Here is a 20962-nt window from a genome sequence, read left to right as displayed (position 1 = left end):
CTGGAACCAGCACTCCAGTATGGGTCAGGACACCCACTCCAGAGGAGGTTATTTTTAGACAGAGCAGAGGCCGGCGCCGCGGCTCACTAGGCTAATCCTCCGCCTAGCGGCGCCGGCACACCGGGTTCTAGTCCCGGTCGGGGCGCCGGATTCTGTCCCGGTTGCCCCTCTTCCAGGCCAGCCCTCTGCTGTGGCCAGGGAGTGCAGTGGAGGATGGCCCAGGTGCTTGGGCCCTGCACCCCATGGGAGACCAGGAAAAGCACCTGGCTCCTGGCTCCTGCCATCGGATCAGCGCGGTGCGCCGGCCGCAGCGCGTCGGCCGCGGCGGCCATTAGAGGGTGAACCAACGGCAAAAGGAAGACCTTTCTCTCTGTCTCTCTCTCTCACTGTCCACTCTGCCTGTCAAAAAAAAAAAAAAAAAAAAAAAATAGACAGAGCAGAGGTTTCAGTTGTAGAGGTGGCCATAAGCACCTTTTCCTTTAGCATGTACCCACAGCTGGGCAATTCTAAACTAGTCTTTATCCAAGCCTTTTCTAGCCGGGCTCTAGCTGAAAGCCCCAGTGTTCAGTTGAAAAGTGGCATGATGGCGCCGCAGCTCACTAGGCTAATCCTCTGCCTGTGGCGCTGGCACCCCGGGTTCTAGTCCCGGCCAGGGCGCTGGATTCTGTCCTGGTTGCCCCTCTTCCAGTCCAGCTCTCTGCTGTGGCCCGGGAGGGCAGTGGAGGATGGCCCAAGTGCTTGGGCCCTGCACCCGCATGGGAGACCGGGAGAAGCACCTGGCTCCTGGCTTTGGATCGGCGCGGTATGCCAGCCGCGGCAGCCATTGGAGGGTGAACCAACAGCAAAAGGAAGACCTTTCTCTCTGTCTAAATCTGTCAAAAAAAAAAAAAAAAAAAAAAAAAAAGAAGTGGTAGGATATTACGGAGGAACTGCTGAGAGGCAGAGAGCATGGAATGGGGACCCATATAGGACTGCTGAGCAGTGCCAAGGCCCCAGCTATCATCAAGGCCGCTACAAATTCAGAATATCTGATCAGCATCAGCCTCACTGTCAGAGTAAAAGAAGTGAAATGGCTCGATTAACAGGGGCTCGGAGAAGGTCACCAACTGTAGCAGCAGAAGTCAGCACTGTGGCATAGAGGGTTAAGCTGCCAGCTGCAGCTCCGGATATCCCATAGGGGCCGGTTCCAGCTGCTCCACTTCCAATCCAGCTCCTTGCTAATCTGCCTGGCAAAGTAGCACAAGATGGTCCAAGTGTTTGGGCCCGTGCACCCACATGGGAGATTCAGGAGGCTCTGGATTCCTGGCTTCAGATGGTCTCAGCTCCAGCCGTTGTGGCCATTTGTGGAGTGAACCAGCAGAGGGAAGAGCTATCCATCTATCCCCACGTCTCTTTCTGTCTCCCCCTCTATGTAATTTTGCCTTTCAGATAGAGGAGGTTGAGTGGACCCAATACTCAGAGAAAATGGAACAGTCAGGGGCCTGCCCTGCACTGAGGACAGGATGTGCTTGTTTATAAGGCAGTGGCAGCTGTGAGGATGGAGTCCTGGGAGTGGGGTGGAAGCCTGTGATGTATATAGACAGAGAACACCAAAGGCTGGTGTGTGGAATGTGGTGCTCAGTACAGTACAGCTGGTGTGTGACATAAATGTGGGGAGCGTAAATAGTGGGCTCATAAATTGTAGGCGGTGAGGTTTCTCAGAGAGGTTTGCAGAGTCCTGTCGGGAAGATTATGCAGCGGGGATGGGGGAGACTTGCTGACCATGTGTTTGTGTCTCATTCCTTGGCAGCAATCTTTCTGGGGTCCTTCCGCATGCCCTATCAAGAGATTAAGAATGTCATCCTGGAGGTGAATGAAGCTGTTCTCACCGAGTCCATGATCCAGGTGAGGGGAGAGGCAGTTCTGCCGGGGCTGGCTGCTTAGCTGCACACCTGCCACAGGTCCGGCCTCGAGGAGGAGCTGCCCCTCACTGGAGCTGTGCACGCAGGGCTGCCAGCTTTGGAGAAGCTGCCACTTCTGATGCCATCTCGCTAGCCAACTGTCCCTTCCTCCCTGACTATCCCTTCACACCATGTGTTTCTTTCTGCATGGTGGCCCTTGGGCAGAGTGTGGGACTACCAAGAGTCAAAGTCATTTAAAGTAATTTAGGGTCGGCGCCGCGGCTACATAGGCTAATCCTCCGCCTGTAGCGCCGGCACCCAGGGTTCTAGTCCCGGTCGCCCCTCTTCCAGTCCAGCTCTCTGCTGTGGCCTGGGAGTGCAGTAGAGGATGGCCCAAGTCCTTGGGCCCTGCACCTGCATGGGAGACCAGGAGAAGCACCTGGCTCCTGCCATCGGATCAGCACGGTTCGCTGGCTGCAGCGCGCCAGCTGCAGCAGCCATTGGAGAGTGAACCAACGGTAAAGGAAGATCTTTCTCGCTGTCTCTCTCTCTCGCTGTCCACTCTGCCTGTCAAAAAAAAAAGAAAAAGTCATTTAGGCTTGAGTTGTCAGCACGTTCTTCTCTCTTTTAGAATCTCATTAAGCAGATGCCAGAGCCGGAGCAGTTGAAAATGCTTTCTGAACTCAAGGATGAATACGATGACCTAGCCGAGTCAGAGCAGTTCGGCGTGGTGGTGAGTAGGAGGCCCCTCCTGCCACAGACCCTTCAGGGCCCTTAGCTCTTGGCCCATTGTCTGCCTGGAACCTCGCTCGCTCTCCTGGCCCTGCTCTTAGAACTCTGATGCCACCGTAGGAGGCTCAAGTTGGTTTTTCTGATCCCTCTCTCGGCCTGTCTCCCCCACTAGATGGGCACTGTGCCCCGTCTGCGGCCTCGCCTCAACGCCATCCTCTTCAAACTACAATTCAGTGAGCAAGTAGAGAATATCAAGCCCGAGATCGTGTCTGTCACTGCTGCCTGCGAGGAGCTGCGCAAGAGTGAGAGCTTCTCCAGCCTGCTGGAGATAACCCTGCTGGTTGGAAACTACATGAATGCTGGCTCGAGGAATGCCGGTGCTTTCGGCTTCAATATCAGCTTCCTGTGTAAGGTGAGCCCAGGGGTCAGAGCAGGCCGGGCGGGGGAAGGCTGCAGGCCTGTAGGAGCTTGGGACTAAGTTTTCTCCTCTTCTTACCCTAAGCTTCGGGACACCAAGTCTACGGATCAGAAGATGACACTGCTGCACTTCCTGGCCGAGTTGTGCGAGAATGACTATCCCGATGTTCTCAAGTTTCCAGACGAGCTTGCCCATGTGGAGAAAGCCAGTCGAGGTGCGGCATGCGGCAGGTTGGGGTTCAACTAAAAAAAGCGGTTCTGGCCGGCACCGCAGCTCACTAGGCTAATCCTCCGCCTTGTGGCGCCGGCACACCGGGTTCTAGTCCCGGTCGGGGCACAGGATTCTGTCCCGGTTGCCCCTCTTCCAGGCCAGCTCTCTGCTGTGGCCCGGGAGTGCAGTGGAGGATGGCCCAAGTGCTTGGGCCCTGCACCCCATGGGAGACCAGGAGAAGCACCTGGCTCCTGGCTTCGGATCAGCGCGGAGCGCCGGCCACAGCGGCTATTGGAGGGTGAACCAACGGCAAAAGGAAGACCTTTCTCTCTGTCTCTCTCTCTCACTGTCCACTCTGCCTGTCAAAAAAATAAAATAAAATTTAAAAAAAAAAAAAAAAAAAAAAAAAAACAGTTCTGAGCCCAAGGAAGGGCATGGAATTAGTCTGTAAGTGGAGATGGGTGTGGGCATAAGCGTGGCATCTGAGCCCCACAGGGGAGTGTAAGGCTGCAGAGAGGTCTCCCTGTGTAGAAACAGAAGCACTCTTGCCCTTGGAAGAAAAGCTGCAGAAAACTGACTGGATTGGGGCTGGCGCCACGGCTCACTTGGCTAATCCTCTGCCTTCAGTGCCGGCATCCCGTATGCGTGCCGTGTTCTAGTCCCGGTTGCTCCTCTTCCAGGCCAGCTCTCTACTGTGGCCTGGGAGTGCAGTGGAGGATGGCCCAAATCCTTGGGCCCTGCACTTGCATGGGAGACCAGGAGAAGCTCCTGGCTTCGGATCAGCGCAGTGCGCTGGCTGCAGCAGCCATTGAGGGGTGAACCAACGGAAAAGGAAGACCTTTCTCTCCGTCTCTCTCTCTCTCACTGTCCACTCTGCCTGTCAAAAAAAAAAAAAAATTAAAAAAAGAAAACCGACTGGATTAACCAGTCAGGCTCACTGTCGCAGAAGTAGGCCAATAAAATGCAGCATTCAGGAGAAAGAGGGCAGGTTTCTGCCCTCTCTTCTTCTATGTGTGTCTCCCTCCTCTCACAACCTGCTCTCTAAAATAATGTAACTGAGATCTCTGGGGGGGTTGAAAACTCTCCTTAAATTAAACGATGCCTCTTCTGTTCATAGTAATGGCTGCCTTGTGAAGGCTGCAGTCTCAATTAGCAAACTATTTTCAGTCTCAAATGTGAGAAGCAACTAGAGGAGAATACCTAGGAGAATGAAAACAGTTCAGGGCCAGAGAGTGTGTTCAGATCGCAGCTGTGCACTGAGGGGAGAGGGGAGCGGGGACAGGAAGGACTGAGTAAAGCTCGTGTGTCCTGCAGTTTCTGCTGAGAACTTGCAAAAGAACCTTGACCAGATGAAGAAACAGATTGCGGACGTGGAGCGCGATGTGCAGAACTTTCCGGCTGCTACAGATGAGAAGGACAAGTTCGTTGAGAAAATGACTATATCCTTTCTTGAACGGGGGTAGTTGCTCCTGGGAAGAGAAACGTCCCATGGAGGACAGTGGGCTAGCCATGGAAATGTGTAATTTTCTCTTAAATTTGTTTTTCAGTGAATACATAGTTCAGCATTTTTATTGTGGCAGTAGCAACCACCCAGATAAACTAGAATTCCTTGCTGCTTCCCCTTCTGTGCACCCCATATCCACTCCCTCTCCCAGAGGTAACCACTGCCCTTTTAAACTGCGCTGTGTACTCTTTGTACATACTGTGTCTTGTATCCTGTACCCACAGTACTGTATGCGGAACAGTCTCTTCCTGGATTGCCACCTCCTGTGTTCTGGGTGTACCATAGTTTGTTTCCTGTTCCTAGATTTAGATATGTAGATGGCTTCTGTTTGCTGCTGTTAGAAAGAGTCCTGTGCATGCCAGCATCCGTGTTGAGTCACTCTCTGGGCTAGAGAAGTAGCCCGACTTCGTGGTCTTGGCCCTTTACTCCTTGGCCGCACAGCTTCGTGAAGGAGGCCCAAGAGCAGTATAACAAGCTGCGGCTGATGCATTCTAACATGGAGACCCTCTTTAAGGAGCTAGGCGACTACTTCCTCTTCGACCCCAAGAAGCTGTCTGTGGAGGAGTTCTTCATGGACCTGCACAACTTCAGGAATATGTTTCTGGTGAGCAAGGGATGCCGCTGCATCAGTCTTGAGGGGACTTTCTGCCTGGTGGTGGGTGTGCGGGTGCCCACATTGTCCCCATACCACCCCACAGCAAGCAGTGAAGGAGAACCAGAAGCGGCGGGAGACAGAAGAGAAGATGCGGCGAGCTAAACTCGCCAAGGAGAAGGCAGAGAAGGAGCGGCTGGAGAAGCAGCAGAAGAGAGAGCAACTCATAGACATGAATGCAGGTGAGGGCTGCCGCACTGAGGCGGGAGCGGCTCGCGGCTGCGCTCAACCCCACGATCCTGAGGCTGGACTTCACCCCCAGGCCAGCTGCATACACGTTCCAGTTCTTTCACTCTGTCTGAGTGCCACTGTGGTTTTAGTTTTGCTGTTAACATGCTCTTCCCCTCTGCTCTGCCAGAGGTTCCTCTGGCCTCTTTCCCCAAAATGTCATCCTGACCTGATTCTCCTCTTGTCTTTTGGAAGTGGCTTGTCCTCACTCTGCTTATTTCACCAAGTTCTGGGTGCCCAAGATCTTAGCACAGTTAAGTACCCCGCTGGTTCTGTAAATGGATTGACCTTCCGAGAGGGGGCAGAAGGCTGGCCACCCTCCTTGTTTTTTAGCAGCAGCCTGTCTCTGGTGGAACATATGGTCTCAATTACAGGCCCTGTTTCCTGTCTCTGCTGCTTTGCTCTCCTGCTGTTGATTCCCTGCCCCCACCCTCGCTCCCTGGGCAGCGGAAATACAGTGCATTCAGTGTGTGCCACTCGGGGCGCAGAGCTGCTGCCCCCTTCTCTGAACTGCAGGTCTGCGAGCCCTCTGCACGGCCAGGGGTTCTCAGGGCTGTGAACAGTCAGGGCACTTTGCTGAGCAAGGGCTGCTCCGTACCTCTGGCTCCCAGGGACTGGGTGCTGTTCTGGAAAGCAGTTCCCTTGGCCTCACCTCAGTTGTTCAGCCCTGAACTCCACTCCTGTCAGCTGGTAAAGCCCACACCAAGTATCCTGCACCTGCCCTTGGTTTCACCCTCTGCCCCAATTCTCTCTGGGCCGCTAGGATTTGTTGCAGGTACCTGTAGTCCAGGTATCTGCTAGGATGCAGAGGGGGACAGAGAGGAAGGTGGAGTCTAGTTGCCCTAAAAGATGAAGGCTGCACTTGTCAACAGGTGGCGTAGTGGACCTTGCCCTGCTCCCAGTACCCGGGTTAAACAAATGAGGTTGGAATATAGGTCAGCTGCACTGTTTATGTTCAGCCAGCAGGTGGCGCTGGGAACAGTGAGCCCCGGCCTTGGAGCTGGCAGCCAACCAGCTCTTTGGGATTTCACAGTTTCAGATTTCACCATCCTGAGCTGTTGCCATGGAAACTGAGCCAGGCTGGAACAAGGATTCTGCATTAACTCTTTGTCTTCCAGCCAGGCCGCTCCGTTAGATGTAGAGCTGGCTTTGGGAAGCTGCAGTCAGAGGAGGCAATACTTGGGTGAAATGCACTGTCATCAGTGGTCTCTTCCTCAGCCCTGTTCTGCAAACCTAAATCTGGTGCTCCGTGAGACACTAGAACACAGAGGGAGCAATACAGTTGCCTGTCAATTCCAAAATGGCAGCTTCTTTACCTGTCCTGTAGTTATTCCTGATTACAATCAGGAGGGTAGGGGCCAGCGCTGTGGTGCAGTGGGTTAAGCCACAGCCTGCAGCACCAGCATCCTGGTTCAAGTCCCAGCTGCTCCACTTCCCATCCATCCAGCTCCCTGCTGATGCCCCTGGGAAAGCATTCGAAGGTGGCCCAGGTGCTTGGTCCCTGTCCCAGACAGGAGATCCTGAGGAGACTGTTGTGGCCATTTGAGGAGTGAACCAGGAAGCAGATGCAAGATGTCATCCTGTATCTTCACCTTCTCTTGTCTCTGCCTTTCAAATAAATCTTTGAAAACAATGAAATCGGGACGGTGGCACTGCAGGATCACAGCTCCCAGGGAAGCCTGGGTGGTAAATCCAGTGTAGTGCCATCTTATGCTTAGACCATTTTTAAACAGACCCAGGAAACACAGGCCTGTGAGCCCCCGGGTCTGTCCTGAGCTGCCTGCCACCTTGGGTGAGGGGGGCTGAGCAACAGCAGTGCTGAATACTTGCCCTGCATCTGGCTGACGCCTTTCTATCTCCATCTTTCTTCACCACAGAGGGCGATGAGACGGGTGTCATGGACAGCCTTCTGGAAGCCCTGCAGTCCGGGGCAGCGTTCCGCCGGAAGAGAGGACCCCGGCAGGGTGAGTACGCATGCGGAGCCCAGCCCCGGTGCTCAGGCAGATTTTCGTCTGGGGCTAGCTTCTCCTGAGGCGCCTGCGTGTCCAGTGAATTTCCCAGGCCTCTTCCTCCTAGTTAGTACTGACCATGGGTTTGAGGAGGGACTGACCCCAAGTCCTTCCTGCGTGTTTCCCATTCTTGAAGCAGACATTTGAAACAACAGGACACAGAGAACTGAGTGAGCATTTAACTGTATGAACCAAAGTTGATCTAAAAACCTGAGTAATGGAAAATCTGTCAGAGTCCTCATTCTCAACTTCAAAAGCAGCAGACAGAGAAGTGGTAACAGGAAGTATAAAATACCATGGAGAGGAGGGTAGGCAGAGAGCATCACGCTGCGGCCTAAACGGCCTTGTCCTGGGAGCAGCTATCGCCTCCCCTCCCACCCCTCCTCCAACCTTCACAAGCTGTAAGTGCATTATACTGAGCCAGAGTCCCTGAGAAGAATTACAGAGGCATTAGTGAGGCAAAGGGTTAATGGCCCAGTTTCCCTTAAAGGAAGCTCACAGTGACCAAGAGGCCGAGGCCGCCCCTCAGTGAGGGTGAAGGCCCTCTGGGACTAGGAGCTACTGCTTCTTTCCTGAAGGCAATTACAGAAAAGGCACCACTGCAGGTTTTCACTTGCGCAGAGGCTGAAGGTGTGCTTGCTGATGGTTCGCTCTGCCCTCGGAAGGTCCCTGTGACATGCAGTCGCGCTTCAGAGTAGGGCTCTGACCAGTGCTTACCCACAGTGCCATCGGTGCACCTGGGACCTCTAGGAGACTTAAGGATCAGAGTAACCCAGTGCCCTGGCCCAGACATTCGAGATTGCTCTGGGTTTTCATCTGCAATGGCTGGCTGCCTATTCTGCCCCTGCTGAATCCCTAGTTCCAAGTCTTAGTCTGTTCTGCCATCCTGGTACAGGGTCTGTAAAGGGGAGTATGGAGGCGCTTAGGACTCTCAGAGCATTTAGTCTTATAGAGGGGTGATCTTAGTCTGTGGAGATTCCTGCCCTGGTATTTCCTACTCCGTATAAGGTGATGTGGCTTTGTAGGAAGCATTTGGTAGCCTCTGGTTGTTGGCGACCAGCAACCCTGTGCCAGTCTGCATCAGACTTTTGGTGGGGAATTCCCTTTTAAAAAGCCTCTTCCTGTGGCGCTGTACTAGAATCCCAGATGCTTCCTGCACACAGGCAGCCAGCCAGGAATGGCTTCCCTCTGCTGGGGAGGCCCCGTTCACTCCTTCCAAATGGGAAACACGGCACGAGTGAAGCAAGGATTCTGACGGAACGTAACCTTTCAGCAGAGAGTCTGAATTAGTCAAAGCCCTGTCTCCAAGGGGAAGAGGGAAGAGGAGGAAACCACACTGAATACTGTCCTGAGGAGGAGGCAGCCTCCCTAGTTCACAGCAGCTCCAGCCCATTCTTACCTCAGTGGGCTCTGCGTTCACTGAACACAGCCCAATCTTTCTGGAGCCTCTCAGGTTCAGCATAGTAACTAGAAACCATCCCCTTTTAGGCTTTGGCACATTCACATTATGTGAAGTGATGTGGCCTTACAGGTTTGATGCAAAGCAGCACTAGATGGCAACCAGAAGCTCCAAAGTCAAATCTAGCTCTCACACCTATCCATGTGAGGGTCGGCAAGCTACGGGGTTTCTGAGACTCAATTTCCCCGTGTGTAAAAGCATAGTTGGTGGACTAGGGTCTTCTCTGGCTTTGGCATCATTAACAGGAGGGAGCCACTGCCTGCAGTGCTGGCATCCCTCAGGGGCGCCGGTTCAAGACCCAGCTGCTCCACTTCCAATCCAGCTCTCTGCTATGGCCTGGGGAAGCAGTAGAAGATGGCCCATGCCCTTGGGCCCCTGTACCCACATGGGAGACCTTGGCTTGGGATCTGTGCACCTCCAGCTGTTGCAGCCATCTGCAGAGTGAACCGGCAGGTGGAAGACCTCTAATTCTGCCTTTCCAATAAAAAATAAATAAGTCTTTTCTAAAAAAGCTAGGAGAGTTCATTCTCAAGTACACAGGCATCAGTAACTGCGGGCTCTCCCTTGACTGCTGCCAACTGGTTTTACTGGCCGATTACTTTGAGCCAAAAGACAGAGACACTGTCAAGCATGACTGTCTCCCAGTTCTCTTTCCCAAAGAGGCAGCTGCTCCAAGACACTAGTCTTTTCCCTCGGATTTAAAGGAACGTTAAAATCTTGTGTCCCTGGAGGCTGAGGGACTGAGTAGAATACAAAGCCCCATTGAGGAGCTGCAGGGGGAGACTCACTGTCAGGCGGGCTCACTGGAAGCACATATGAAGTGCTGTGCTGTGCAGGAACAATGAGCTGAGTGTCGAGGGGAGAATCCATGCGATTGTGTCAGAGCTGCTACTTCAGGCCAGGATTGACTCAGCCTTCGTTCCTGTGACTCAGCTTTCATCTCCACGTCTGAACTGTGACCTCTTCCAGGCGGTCCACTTGCTCAAGGGAAGAAAGAAGTTCCTTTCTCTCTCCCTCTCCTTCCCACTTCCCAGCTTCCCTGTCAGAGATTCAGAAGCCTTCTACTTGCTAGTGTTTCATCGCCTGCCCAGGCCTACACGACTGGCCGATTTGTGAACCCAAGTCCAGGCCATTTTACTCATCTGAATGTGCCCAGGGTGTTCTTACATACCTTCCAGCAAGGAGAGCTCTGGACAGGGGCAGCCGCTTCAGAAGGGTTTCTGAGCCTGCCTGTCTAGACAATTACCTGAACCACCACTTCTTTTTTTCCTCCTTTATAAAAACAGGACAGGAAGTAGAATTGGAGTTCTGGACAATAATGAGAATTTAGGGTGGTAATGACTGTCCCATCTGTCCTAGTTTCCCCTTCCCTGAGGAAGTCTATTAAGAAGAGCATTTCCCCTTGGGCAGTAATTCCTAGCCCCGTTTCACAACGGTCTCTCCCCACATCATTAACCTTTTTCTGTCTAATCCAGCTACCTACGTGTTGTGTGGTTAGTTGTCCTGGTGTTTCTATACCCTTGTATACCCTCAACTTTTCGGGATCTGCACGCGAGAGCTCTAATCAAAGGTCTCAAAATTGTTCCCTTTACCTCAGCCTTCGGGACTGTTCAGTGAGTGATCCTCTCTGACCTCAAAGGAGGAAAGAGGTCTGTTTTTCTTGACTGTCCATTCTACTCAACATAAGGGTAGAGGCTGCAACGTCTGAATTCCCAGAAAAGCCTTCCCATCCCTAACCTCAGGCCACGTGGTTTCCATCCCTACTGTACCTACCTTCAAGGATTAAAATAAGGAAACTGTTTTCTCCCTGACCTTCTGTCTGCTCCCAGTTCCCATGAAATTGTTAACACACGGAAAGTTGTGGAGTCTAGGAACATCCCCAAGACCTGTTACACGTGAACCCTGACTTCCGTGCTGGCCAGGGTTCTTGTTCCCAGGGTCTCGTGAGAAGTTTTCAGCACATAAACGAGCCCAGTTGCAGTATTAGCTGCTAGAGGCAGAATTCCAAGGAGCAGTAAAGTGATAGCAAACACAGCCAGTGGGCCCTAGAGAAGAGAGATCTTCAGACAAGAGTGAGACCAAGCAGGGCTAAGGAAGAGAGACCAAAACAGAGGGTGAGAGACGCAGACACAGGTACCCCATCACAGTCACTCAACGTGTGTTCAACCAAGTGAACCCTGGGGCTGTTAGTCAGGGTCTTCACTATTTCTCCTCTTGATAGACACCCCTTTGTGCCCCTGGGATGAGCAGGAGGAAGAGACCTCCAAGTTGGTAACCATGGGCATGCTGGGTGCCCCCTGCCTGACCTGTGGGTAGCATCTGTTGGTGTGAAGACGGGGCACCCTAATCCAGTTTGGCTTCTGCCTCCCTGGTCCCTGGTCCAAAGAAGGCACTCTGTTCATGGACACCTCTGGACTTTGTTCCTGTATGTGTCCCACAGCTGCCCCCCGCCTGCAGTCTTCACTTAGGACCGCTGTGACTGTCCATCTGCTCCTGCTGCTTCCTCCACTTTCCCTGGTCCCCAGGAGGTCTTTTCTCAAGTTTATTTTCTGGGCCGGCATTGTGGCACAGCGAGTTAAGCCGCCAGCTGTAATACTAGCAGCCCACATGAAAACCGTCAGTTCGAGTCCCTGTGGCTTCACTTCCAGTCCAGCTCCCTGCCAATGTCCCTGGCAAAGCAGAAGGTAGCCAGAGTACTTTGGGCCCCTGCCACCCTGCTTCAGCCTGACGCAGCCCATGCTGTTGCAGCTATTTGGGGAATAAACCAGCGGATGTTAGACCTCTCTCTCTTTCCTGCCTGTTACCTTACCTGTAAAATATATTTTTTAGAGACAAAGATCTTCATCTTCAAATGCCCATAAGAGCTGGGGGTGGAGCCACAGTGGGTCTCCTCCTGTGTGTGGCAGGGACCCACGTTCGTGAGCCATTGCCTGCTGCCTCCTAGGGTGCACCATTACCAGAAAGCTGGAGTCAGAAGCAGAGCCAGTGCTGGAAAGAACCCAGACACCCAAATATTTGTCCCTCTTCCCCCCCAGTTGAGCTGTAACTTATCAAAGTATACAAGTAAAGTATAAAATTCATCTAAGTGTACAGTTCTGTGGGTCTTCGTATATTCACAAGATTGCGTAGCTCGCTCCGCCTCCTGGCCCCGGAACATGTTCATCATCCTCAGAAGCAACCCTGTGCCTGTGAGCGGTCACTGCTGATGCTCCCTCCCCTCTGGCGGTCACTCTTCTATCTCTGTGCGTTTGCCCAGGCTGGACCCTTCATGGAAGTGGGCACCTAACACCTGGCCTTTGTGTCTGGCTTCTTCCACCCAAGGCAGCTCTTTTTGCACACAGTCTCCGGTGCTGCTTCTAGGGCATGAGGAGAAGCAAACCTGAGGTGGGCGTGTCCCAAGGCATGTCTTTCTGTTTCAGATACCGGAATCCTAAGTCTGCATCCCATGACTGCCTAAAACAGTCACGGGGACAGGCCCCAGCAGTTCAACACCGGGTTGACTGGTTCTTCTCTTCCTGTTAGAATGACAGCTGGAACTTCATCATCCCTTGGCTAACTGGGCGGAGATGTCTTTGTAGAGAGCCTCTCCCGGCATTTTTTCCCTATTTGAAAATTAAAGCGGTCTATCTTCCATCCTCTAATTTAGCAGCTTCCTGGACTCCGTCAAGAACACAGAAATACTACTGCGTACTCAGCTGTAGCTCATCTAATTCCAGCAACCCTTTGACAACAAAGTAGACTACTTCCTCTCACCAAGTGCAACAGAGCTAATGCCTCCACCCAGTTCTGTGTAGCTGTGTGCAATCTTGGTACTGTTTTCAGGTGGTGAACAAGGACAAGGCTTGCTCTCCTGTTAAACCAGGCTCATACTTGTTGCCACCCAAGGTATACCCCACATGTTGGATCTCTGCCCCTCCTTCAAAAGAAGGGCCTGTGAATAATACAGAATAGCTGTTTGCATGGATTCCAGCTGAGTGTCTGCTGTAGAGTTTGAAATAGCTGAGAAATAAGGCCTTCCATGAACAGTGTCTCATGTCTTCTCTTGTAGGCAATAGGAAGACCGGGTGTGCAGTCACATCTCTCCTGGCTTCAGAGCTGACCAAGGATGATGCCATGACTGCTGTGCCTGTCAAGATGCCCAAGAACAGCGAAGGAGCCCTCGCACTCCATGAGGAAGCCAAGGAGTTGGTTGGCCGTGCAAGCTAAGCTGGGTCGTGTGGCCACAGCAGCTCCTCGAGGGAGCCCCAGACTGCCCTGCCCTGCAGCATGTGCCTAAAGGATCAAGGGGCTCATTCCTCTCGGTGGCCACCCCCACCACCCTGACCCTGTCTTTCTCTCTGGCCTGCTGCTCTCTGAACCATCACACACAGCTTCAGCTGCCTGGAGGCCAGAAGCCAAGGGCAGCATGGGGGAGGCCTGAGCCCAACCCAGCCAGCCCTGGCTCTTGCATTACCAAAGCAGGGTCTGTGTTCGCTGCCTTAACCCTGTGTCCTCGGTTACTCAGAGGGCTTTGTCTCAGAAAGGCCCAGCCTGCTTTCCGCCTGATCTCCCCTAGGTCAATCTTGCTCATTAGTTTTTCTTCTGTGTTTCTTTGGCCCTGAGAACAGCATGGGGCTTATGAACCTTTGGCTCGATCGCTGCTTTCACTGCTCTCTGCTCTGCTCTGCTCTTCCCTCTCCTGGCTTTGGTTATTTATTACTCGTGGTATGGCGCTGGGAAGTGGGGGACACATCCCACCCTTACCCACCTGGGAAAGGCCTCCCACAACACAGAGGATCTGTTCCCATGGTGGCCCTGGCCTCTGGCTGTGGGCAGGTTGGCAGGCAGGGCCTACCCCGGCCTTCTGCCCTCTGCCCTGCTGTGTGCCGTCACCTGTCCAGGCGCTTTGCACCAGCCTCCAGGCTGCTGAGCCAAGGCTCCCTCTCACCTCCCCAGAGCTTGCTGCATCCCATGTGGAGTATGGGCTGCAGTGTGACCATCCCAACACCTAACCCACCCTTCTGTCTCCAAGGAAGCGGGAGGTGGAGCCTCCTGGCTAAGAAATTGTTTTGCAAATGGATCTATTTTTGTATGGAAAAAAAAGGTGTTTTTTTTAAGAACAACAACTCTTCCTTTCCCCTTTGCCCTCTGTAAGAGGCTTTGATGGCGGGTTCCGGACTTCTGGGGTTTCTCCCCACAAGCCTCATCCTGACCTCAGTCTTGGCCTCGGCATTCACCTCTCAACCCTGAGGCCGAGGCAGATTCCTCCTCCCAACATGAGTTCTGGGGCAGAGGAGCCTCTCATCTGGATAAACTGGGCCAAGCCTAAGCGCAGCAGGCGCTAGGAGACGGCCATGTTTGACAAATTTCATCAATTTATCAAGCCACTGGGCAGAGGGGGTGCCCCTGCACACGGCACCCCCGTGCTCCCTTCTCAGTAGTAGACACACTGAACTGCTTGGTGGCCCAGCTTCAGGAAGCTCACCTGTGCCGGCTCAGGTGACACCTGTGCCCCTTTAGCTTCCCAGCCCGCGATACGGGGGAGAACGGTACTGTTAAGGTTCAGCCCAGAGTTCAAGTTGTTGGAGCCAAGGCGAGCTCAGGAAACTGGAGGGGCCTGGCTGGCTGCCAGAGCCTGTGGAGGAAGGGGCAGTGGCAGCTCCTCCGAGCTTTTCTCTGCCAGACTGTGGTGCAGGGGGCCTACTGCTCCCCTGGGTCACCCTCTTTTCCCTGCTAGCTCCCATCTGGGGCGTTGACCCTTCCTTTTTTAATCAACTTTTGCTAAGATTGATTTAATAAAAAAAAAAAAAAAGAGGGGAAACCAAACGCAAACCTACTTCCCTCACCGCTGGGGCTTCTGGGATGTCATCACCGCCAGTTTGTTGGGTTTCCAACTGTTAATAAAGCATTGGAACAGCACGACCTTCGTCTCCTTGGTGAACTTCTGAGCTTTCACTCTGGTCCAGTGCCTCTCTTTTTTCCTGCCTTGACACCTGGCTGACCTGGGGATGAGCAAGATGGAGCTGCTGGCCTGCCAGAGCTGCCCTCGGCCACCTGCCCCAACAGGAGAGTCGGTGCTCAGTTCTTCTCCACGCTGCTTCCTTTTCACTTGGAGGCCCCTCCCCGTTAAAGATTTATTCATTTGTTTGAAAGGCAGAGTAAGAGTTTCTGTCCACTGGTTCACTTTCCATATGGCTTCAATGGCCAGGTTTGGGCCAACTGAGCCAAGAGTATCACCCGCTCATGTCGGTGCAGGGGCCCCAGCACCAGGGTCATCCCCAGCTGCTTTCCCGGGGCTGATTAGCAGGGAGTTGACTCAGAATTGAACCGGCGCCCATGTGCGATGCTGGGGCTGCAAGTAGCAACCTTACCCACTTAGCCACAGTGCCCCCCCGGGAGCCCTTGTCCTGAACGCCCCGGCCGCCCATACCCTGCGATGTCGCCGTCTCCTGTTGCGACCTGTGTGTCTTTTGTTGACAGAACCATCTCCCATGTTCCCATCCCCACCTGTGTTAGTTTTTGATTGCTATAACAGAACACCTAACACAGGCTACTTGGGAGGAAAGCTTATTTCACATTATGGTCCGAAAGATGGACATTCCAAGACTGAGTAGACATCTGGTGAGGCGACAGGGTGCACTAGCCGACTTGTGCTGACGAACAGTAACAGCGAGCCAGGACACAGCAGCCACACCCAACTGAGCCCTTAGAAGCAGCCCTCTCCCGAGAACTACCTTCAGCTAGCACACCTCCACTGACTTGACTTCCCGCAAGGCACCCCAACATCATCAGACTAAGTACCTACCCTCAGTACCAGTAACTTAGGATTTGGGGGTTTAAACACGTATCTGAGGTCAGCAGCTAAATCCTATTCAAACCATGGTGTTCCAGCCCCAGCCCCCACACACATGGCCTTTGTCACAAGTAACACAGTCTCTCCATCACCAACGAACTGGTCCAGAGTGTCAACTTGGTACAGGTCCCGTCAGACTCAAGGCAAACCCCAGTCTACACAAAAGCAAAGTTACATACTCCCAAGATATAGTGGCATGACAGGCGGAAGGCATATGTTTCCATTCCAAAAGGGGGTGACGGTAAAAAAAAATAAAACTGGACAAAACCAAGACCAAAAGCCTGCAAAGCAGGCATCAATCCTCAAGTCCCATATCCAGCACTGGAAGCACACTGTGCCACAGCTGGGCACCCAACAGCCTGGGCAGGGAGCGCCTCCCTCCCCTGCTGACCTGGTGCTCACGGCCCTTGCCCCATTTCTCACAGGCTGCAGTCTCCTCTTGGCACCTGCACCAGGTGTTGCCCTGGTCAGGGGTCCGCAGTGGCTCAGACCACGTATTTACGCTTGGCACTGTGCAGGTGGTGCCCCTGCTACGGGTCTCTGCCTGCACCCCTTCCCAAGGTGTCCAGACATCCTGTGAGATACAGGTGCAGGCTTCTATGCCTCCACAGCTGTCCCCACTCACAGGGCTGTTGGGAGGCTGCACACAGATGTTGCGGCTCTCCCAGGTTCGCATTCCACTTTGCTGGCCCATTTACCTTCCTGGGGAATTCACTCGGCATCACCCATTAGGGGCTCCAGCTCTGCAAACAGCTCTGCCTGGCCTCCCAGGCTTTGACTTGCAATCTCCATGGAAGCCGCCGTGATAACACCAGCTAAAACTAGCGGCAGGTGGAGGCAGATGGTGAGCTCTGCAGCCTGCATAAGCCACACCTGGGCGTGCTGAACGGAGGCTGTAGGGGCTGGGGAGCACCTCAACAGCAAGCCATAGTAGGCGCTGGCCCTGGGTGAGCAGCGTGACCCAGGGGCCCTTTCCTGAAAGGATTGCGCCCCTCCGGATTGCTGGGTCAGGCCTGGCAGCCTCCAAGATCTCCGAAATGACCTGGGGGAGGGGGAGGTCTTTCTCCCATTGTTTTGCCCATTAAGGCCCAAGGTTGCTTTTAGCAGTGTCTTTACCAAATAGTCTCTCTTTCCTGTCCTAAACCAAGGCCTTCGCGGCCCAGGCGGTGAATTTCCCCATCTTGCTCCCGATTCTCACTGTAAGCAGCCGGCAATCCTCAGCTGCCGACAAACATGTCCACCATGTACGCCCAGCCAACCCCACTGCGTGTGGACGAGGACCCCGCACGGCCAGGTCGCCACGGCGTTGTGTCCAGGCTTAGCAGGCGTCCTCAGCCAGGCCTTTCCAAACCACCTCTCCGCTGCACTCTGGGCACTGCCGGCCGGCTCCCGCCAGCGCTCCGCTCGGGCCTTTGAGGCTCCCCCGGCCCCACAAACGCTAGGTAACCAGTTGGAAGCCAACAACCACAGCCCTGTCGGTGGCCCCAGGACACCCTCGGGGGCTTCCCCCGCGATGGAAGCCTTAGTGTGCCCACCGGAGGTCAGATGCTAGATCATACTCCACACGACCTGCCACCCGCAGCCAGCCTTGCCGGAGCACGTCGTGGCCCGCACAAAGAAACCTTGGAGCCACCAGCAGGCCTGGCGCAGACGGGCAGGCCCTGCAACCAGAAATAAAAGCGCCTGAAATAGCCCTGGGACCTGGGCAGCTGCCTCCCCATTGTGGCCGGAGGTGTGGGGGTGGGCTGCCTGCCTCCGCCCTTGCTCTCCTCCAGTGGCCACGCGATTGTGGCTCGGGGCTTCTCAGGCACACATACCAATTAGGACACGCACCGCAGCTGCTCGCGCGCCCGGCCGGCCGGCCGCTGTGCCTGGAATAGAACCCAGGCGCCGGGCACCCACCCCTGCGCAGCGCCGCCGCCGTCTCGGCAACCGCGCACGCCACCCTTCCTCCCACGCGAGGAAAGTCGCCCCGTGCTTGCTCGGAAGGCTTGGTTTCCATGACAACACACGGGCTGGCAGGACGCGTGCCCCGCCTGCGGAGAGCATCGGCCGCCTCGGGCCCTGCCCGCTGGCGAGCCCTCCCTAACCCTCCCTGCGACTGTGCCGGCCCCTTTGCTTTCTCCTCTTCCGCCCCTCCCCCCGTCGTTCCCGCACAGCCAGAGGGGGCTGGGAGAGAGGAGGGCGGGCGATCTGGGCCTGCGGGCCATCTCATTTCCTGCTCGCTCTCCCAGCCCCCTCCACCTGCGCAAGACAGGAGGGGCCCTGCGATGGCTCTGGTTTTGCCGCAGAGAGGCGGGCGGGAAGGCGACTCCCAGGTCGGGGAACTAAGACCCACGGTACAGACTAGACCATCGCAGCATCCCCTTCCACTCCGGCGACGGGAAAAGGGGGCGTGAATCAGGGAGGCGTCCTCTACCCGCACCCAGCGCTGCACGCGCCGCCACCCCGCCCGCGCCCTCTTCTGCCTGGAGACAGCGGCAGGCGCCCCCCGCACAGCCCGCCGTTCCACGCACGCGCCGCTCTGGAAGCTCCCTGCCCCCGCAGGCCGCCTGCGCACCGCAGAGTGCAGATCCACCCGAGCAGCTACAGCCGACGGCGCTCGGTTCTGCAAGCACGCATAGCCATGGAGAACGGCCATACACGCGCGCGCTCACACACGCAATCCACACACAGGGCTACATGCGCAACAAGGACACGCGAGGCCAACACCGCGCGCCACCCGAATCCTCTCTGCTCCCACCAGGCGCCTCTCAAACCACCACGACATCCGTCTCTTACACAAACGTTCAACCTTTCAGAAGAAACCTTTTTATTATTTTTCGAAGAAAAAAAGCCATATAAATATTAGAGTATAAAACTTGCGTGAGATACAGGAAGGGCGTAGGAGCTACGTGACTATGCGGAGAGAAGCGCTTATAGAAGGCGTCAGTATGGGGTAGGGGCCGCCGCAGCGCGCGGACACAGCACAAAACACAGCACGGGCCGCCGCGGGCAGGTTCAAGGACAGACGGCCGCGGAGCCCGCTGCCCGCTGCCCGCTCGCCGTCACGCAAAAGCACACCGCACTACACTATTGGCTATTCTACACCAGCCAGGGAGGGAGGGGGCACTACTCTACTGTAAGGGCTGGGATGGGGATGGGGGTCTCTCCTCGAAGCCCCGCTATTCGCACGGGACCCCCGGGGGGCAGAAGGGGGTGGGCAGAGGAGGGCCTATGCACAAGGAGGCACTGGGGGACTTTAACCAGGCTCTGGCCACTAGGGGGCGAACTGGGGGCCCGGGCAGTGGCCTTGACAGAGAAGAGATGGCACCTGGCAAGGTGAAAGACTGTGGTTTGAGGAGTCAAGGAGCCCAGAGGGGCAGCCCCATCCTGGGCTGAGACTTGCGGTCCACTTGGTCCCTGTTCTAGCTCCTTGTCTCTCCAACCCAGGGACCAAGAATGGCCTGGCTGGCCCTCCCGGCTGGGGCTGCACAGCCCCCTTCCACAGTGGCACCTGTGGAGTACCCAGCACCCACAGAGGTCCCTGTGATTCCTGGGGACCTGGTCCTAAACCTACTCAGAGCTTCCTTGGACTGAAATGCCAGTTTAAATCCCTTGGTCCTGCTAACTCAGCCCAAATGTGGCTCCCTGGGCTGAGCCTTCTGTGGGAGGGGAGGGTCCAGCCCGGTGCTTGGTCAGGGCTGGAATCTGGGGATCTTGGAAGTACCCTGGGGACATACAGAGCCTCCTACACACCCGGCTGGTCGACGGGTTGAGCTCTGTCCATCCCCCCATCCATGTACACACACTCCCCTTCCTTACCTTCCCACCCCGTACTGCCTCGGAGCATGCAATGGAGTCTCTTGTTGGAGGCGGGTGTAGGAAGTCACAGCATGCAGTTGGAACATCAAACAGTGAAAAACAGAACAAAAGACTGCTCCCCAGGGCTTTGGGAAGAGGCTTGGCAGCAAAATGCCCTCGCTAAATCCAGCATGCGTCAGTACCATGGGGATGGTGACCAGGTCCCCCAAAACTTGGGCACTGGCTCTCAGCCTCCGGGAGGCACCAAACCATGCTTTGGGGGAGACAGAGTTGGAGGAGAGGCCGTGAGCTCATGATGCCTTTCCCAACGCTTAGGTCACCTGGTACCTCAACACCCCAGTGACCTTATTCAGGAGGGGAACTGCTGGAGGCGGGGATGGATGGGACCGATTGATTTGAAGATGGATTTCAGCTGTAACTAAACTGGGTGTGGCAAATGGTTCTTGGTATCTACACTAACCCCACTACCCCCACGGGACTGTGATTGATTGGATGGGGGTTCCAGCAGAACTCCCTTTGCATATTCAACCCCTTGGGGGCACAGAGGGGGGTTGTTGACTGGGCACTTGTTTCTGTTTCCCAAGGGGAGCATGGCCTTGGCCCCAACCAGTATGCTGGGGGTGAGCCCTGAAATTCTGAGGCCTGGCTACAGGTAGGGGGAGGCTGGGCTGGCTGGGGGTGGGGGAGGCCGCCCCGTTGGCTGCCGGCCCGGCCTCCACATTACTTCTTCTCCTTCTTGCCCGACTTCTTCTTGTTGCCGTTGCCACCCGCTGGGGCCTTGCCATCGCGCTTGCCAGCCGCGTTGGTCAGCGTGGCGTTGCTGCCAGGGATGTAGACGTTCTGGCGGTAGTCAGGCACGTGCTGCAGGGTGAACTGGGGTCCGTAGCGGGCACTCAAGCCCATGGTGCCGGCGCCTCCTCCCAGGGTGGAGCTCCCATCAGCAGCTTCTGCAGACAGACCAAGTTCAGGTCAGATGGTGGGTGCTAACTTAGGGTCCCCCTGAGTCCTCTCGTGCCACAAGGACTTGGCGATGCCTGCGAAGCACCCCAGGCCCCAACCACACCGAACACGGGAGCACAGGGATCACTGACAACCTGTTGGTGGAGGTGAAAAGGCTCTGGGGTGAGAGCCCCTCGGCTGGATCCCTGCGAGTTCCGGCTCTTTTCTTGCTGGCTCTGACCAGGAGCAAGTCTGCCTACGCTCCTTGTCTTCCGACCTGCAGAACAGGGGTGAT

The 20962-nt window shown here is 55.2% G+C and overlaps 3 protein-coding genes across 20 annotated transcripts in view; 2 read left to right on the top strand and 1 right to left on the bottom strand.

The window, feature by feature from the left end:
• LOC100354169 (protein diaphanous homolog 1) overlaps positions 1-4856 on the top strand; it is a gene marked incomplete in the record, with an annotated part of 119726 nt that extends 114870 nt beyond the window's left edge. The window contains 5 exon segments of the mRNA XM_070076227.1: positions 1790-1884; positions 2512-2613; positions 2785-3024; positions 3115-3244; positions 4555-4856. Coding sequence (XP_069932328.1) covers positions 1790-1884; positions 2512-2613; positions 2785-3024; positions 3115-3244; positions 4555-4703 — 716 coding nt within the window.
• Positions 4857-5084: 228 nt separating this feature from the next.
• Positions 5085-14990, top strand: LOC138850166 (protein diaphanous homolog 1-like). The gene is made up of 4 exons (XM_070076244.1): positions 5085-5348; positions 5443-5578; positions 7502-7588; positions 13141-14990. The coding sequence occupies exons 1-4, from the start codon at positions 5229-5231 to the stop codon at positions 13296-13298; spliced, it is 501 nt and encodes a 166-aa protein (XP_069932345.1). The 5' UTR covers positions 5085-5228; the 3' UTR covers positions 13299-14990.
• Positions 14991-18719: 3729 nt separating this feature from the next.
• LOC100353508 (protocadherin gamma-C4) overlaps positions 18720-20962 on the bottom strand; it is a 191400-nt gene continuing 189157 nt past the window's right edge. For all 18 annotated transcript variants that reach the window (XM_070076229.1, XM_070076240.1, XM_070076233.1 and 15 more), the window contains one exon: positions 18720-20675. In XM_070076229.1, the coding sequence (XP_069932330.1) occupies positions 20449-20675 (227 nt within the window). In that variant the 3' untranslated portion in view covers positions 18720-20448. The remainder of the gene's footprint in view (positions 20676-20962) is intronic.

Source organism: Oryctolagus cuniculus, chromosome 6, assembly GCF_964237555.1.
Source record: "Oryctolagus cuniculus chromosome 6, mOryCun1.1, whole genome shotgun sequence".
Classification (NCBI taxonomy): Eukaryota; Metazoa; Chordata; class Mammalia; order Lagomorpha; family Leporidae; genus Oryctolagus; species Oryctolagus cuniculus.
This window is presented reverse-complemented; position numbering and strand designations above follow the sequence as displayed.

What these genes read in the sequence shown, in the direction of transcription:
- LOC138850166 (XM_070076244.1), top strand. Translation starts at nt 5,229, where the DNA reads ATGCATTCTAACATGGAGACCCTCTTTAAGGAGCTAGGCGACTACTTC. An exon ending in ACTTCAGGAATATGTTTCTG is followed by an intron (nt 5,349 to 5,442) that starts GTGAGCAAGGGA and finishes ACCACCCCACAG; the next exon opens with CAAGCAGTGAAGGAGAACCA. An exon ending in ACTCATAGACATGAATGCAG is followed by an intron (nt 5,579 to 7,501) that starts GTGAGGGCTGCC and finishes TCTTCACCACAG; the next exon opens with AGGGCGATGAGACGGGTGTC.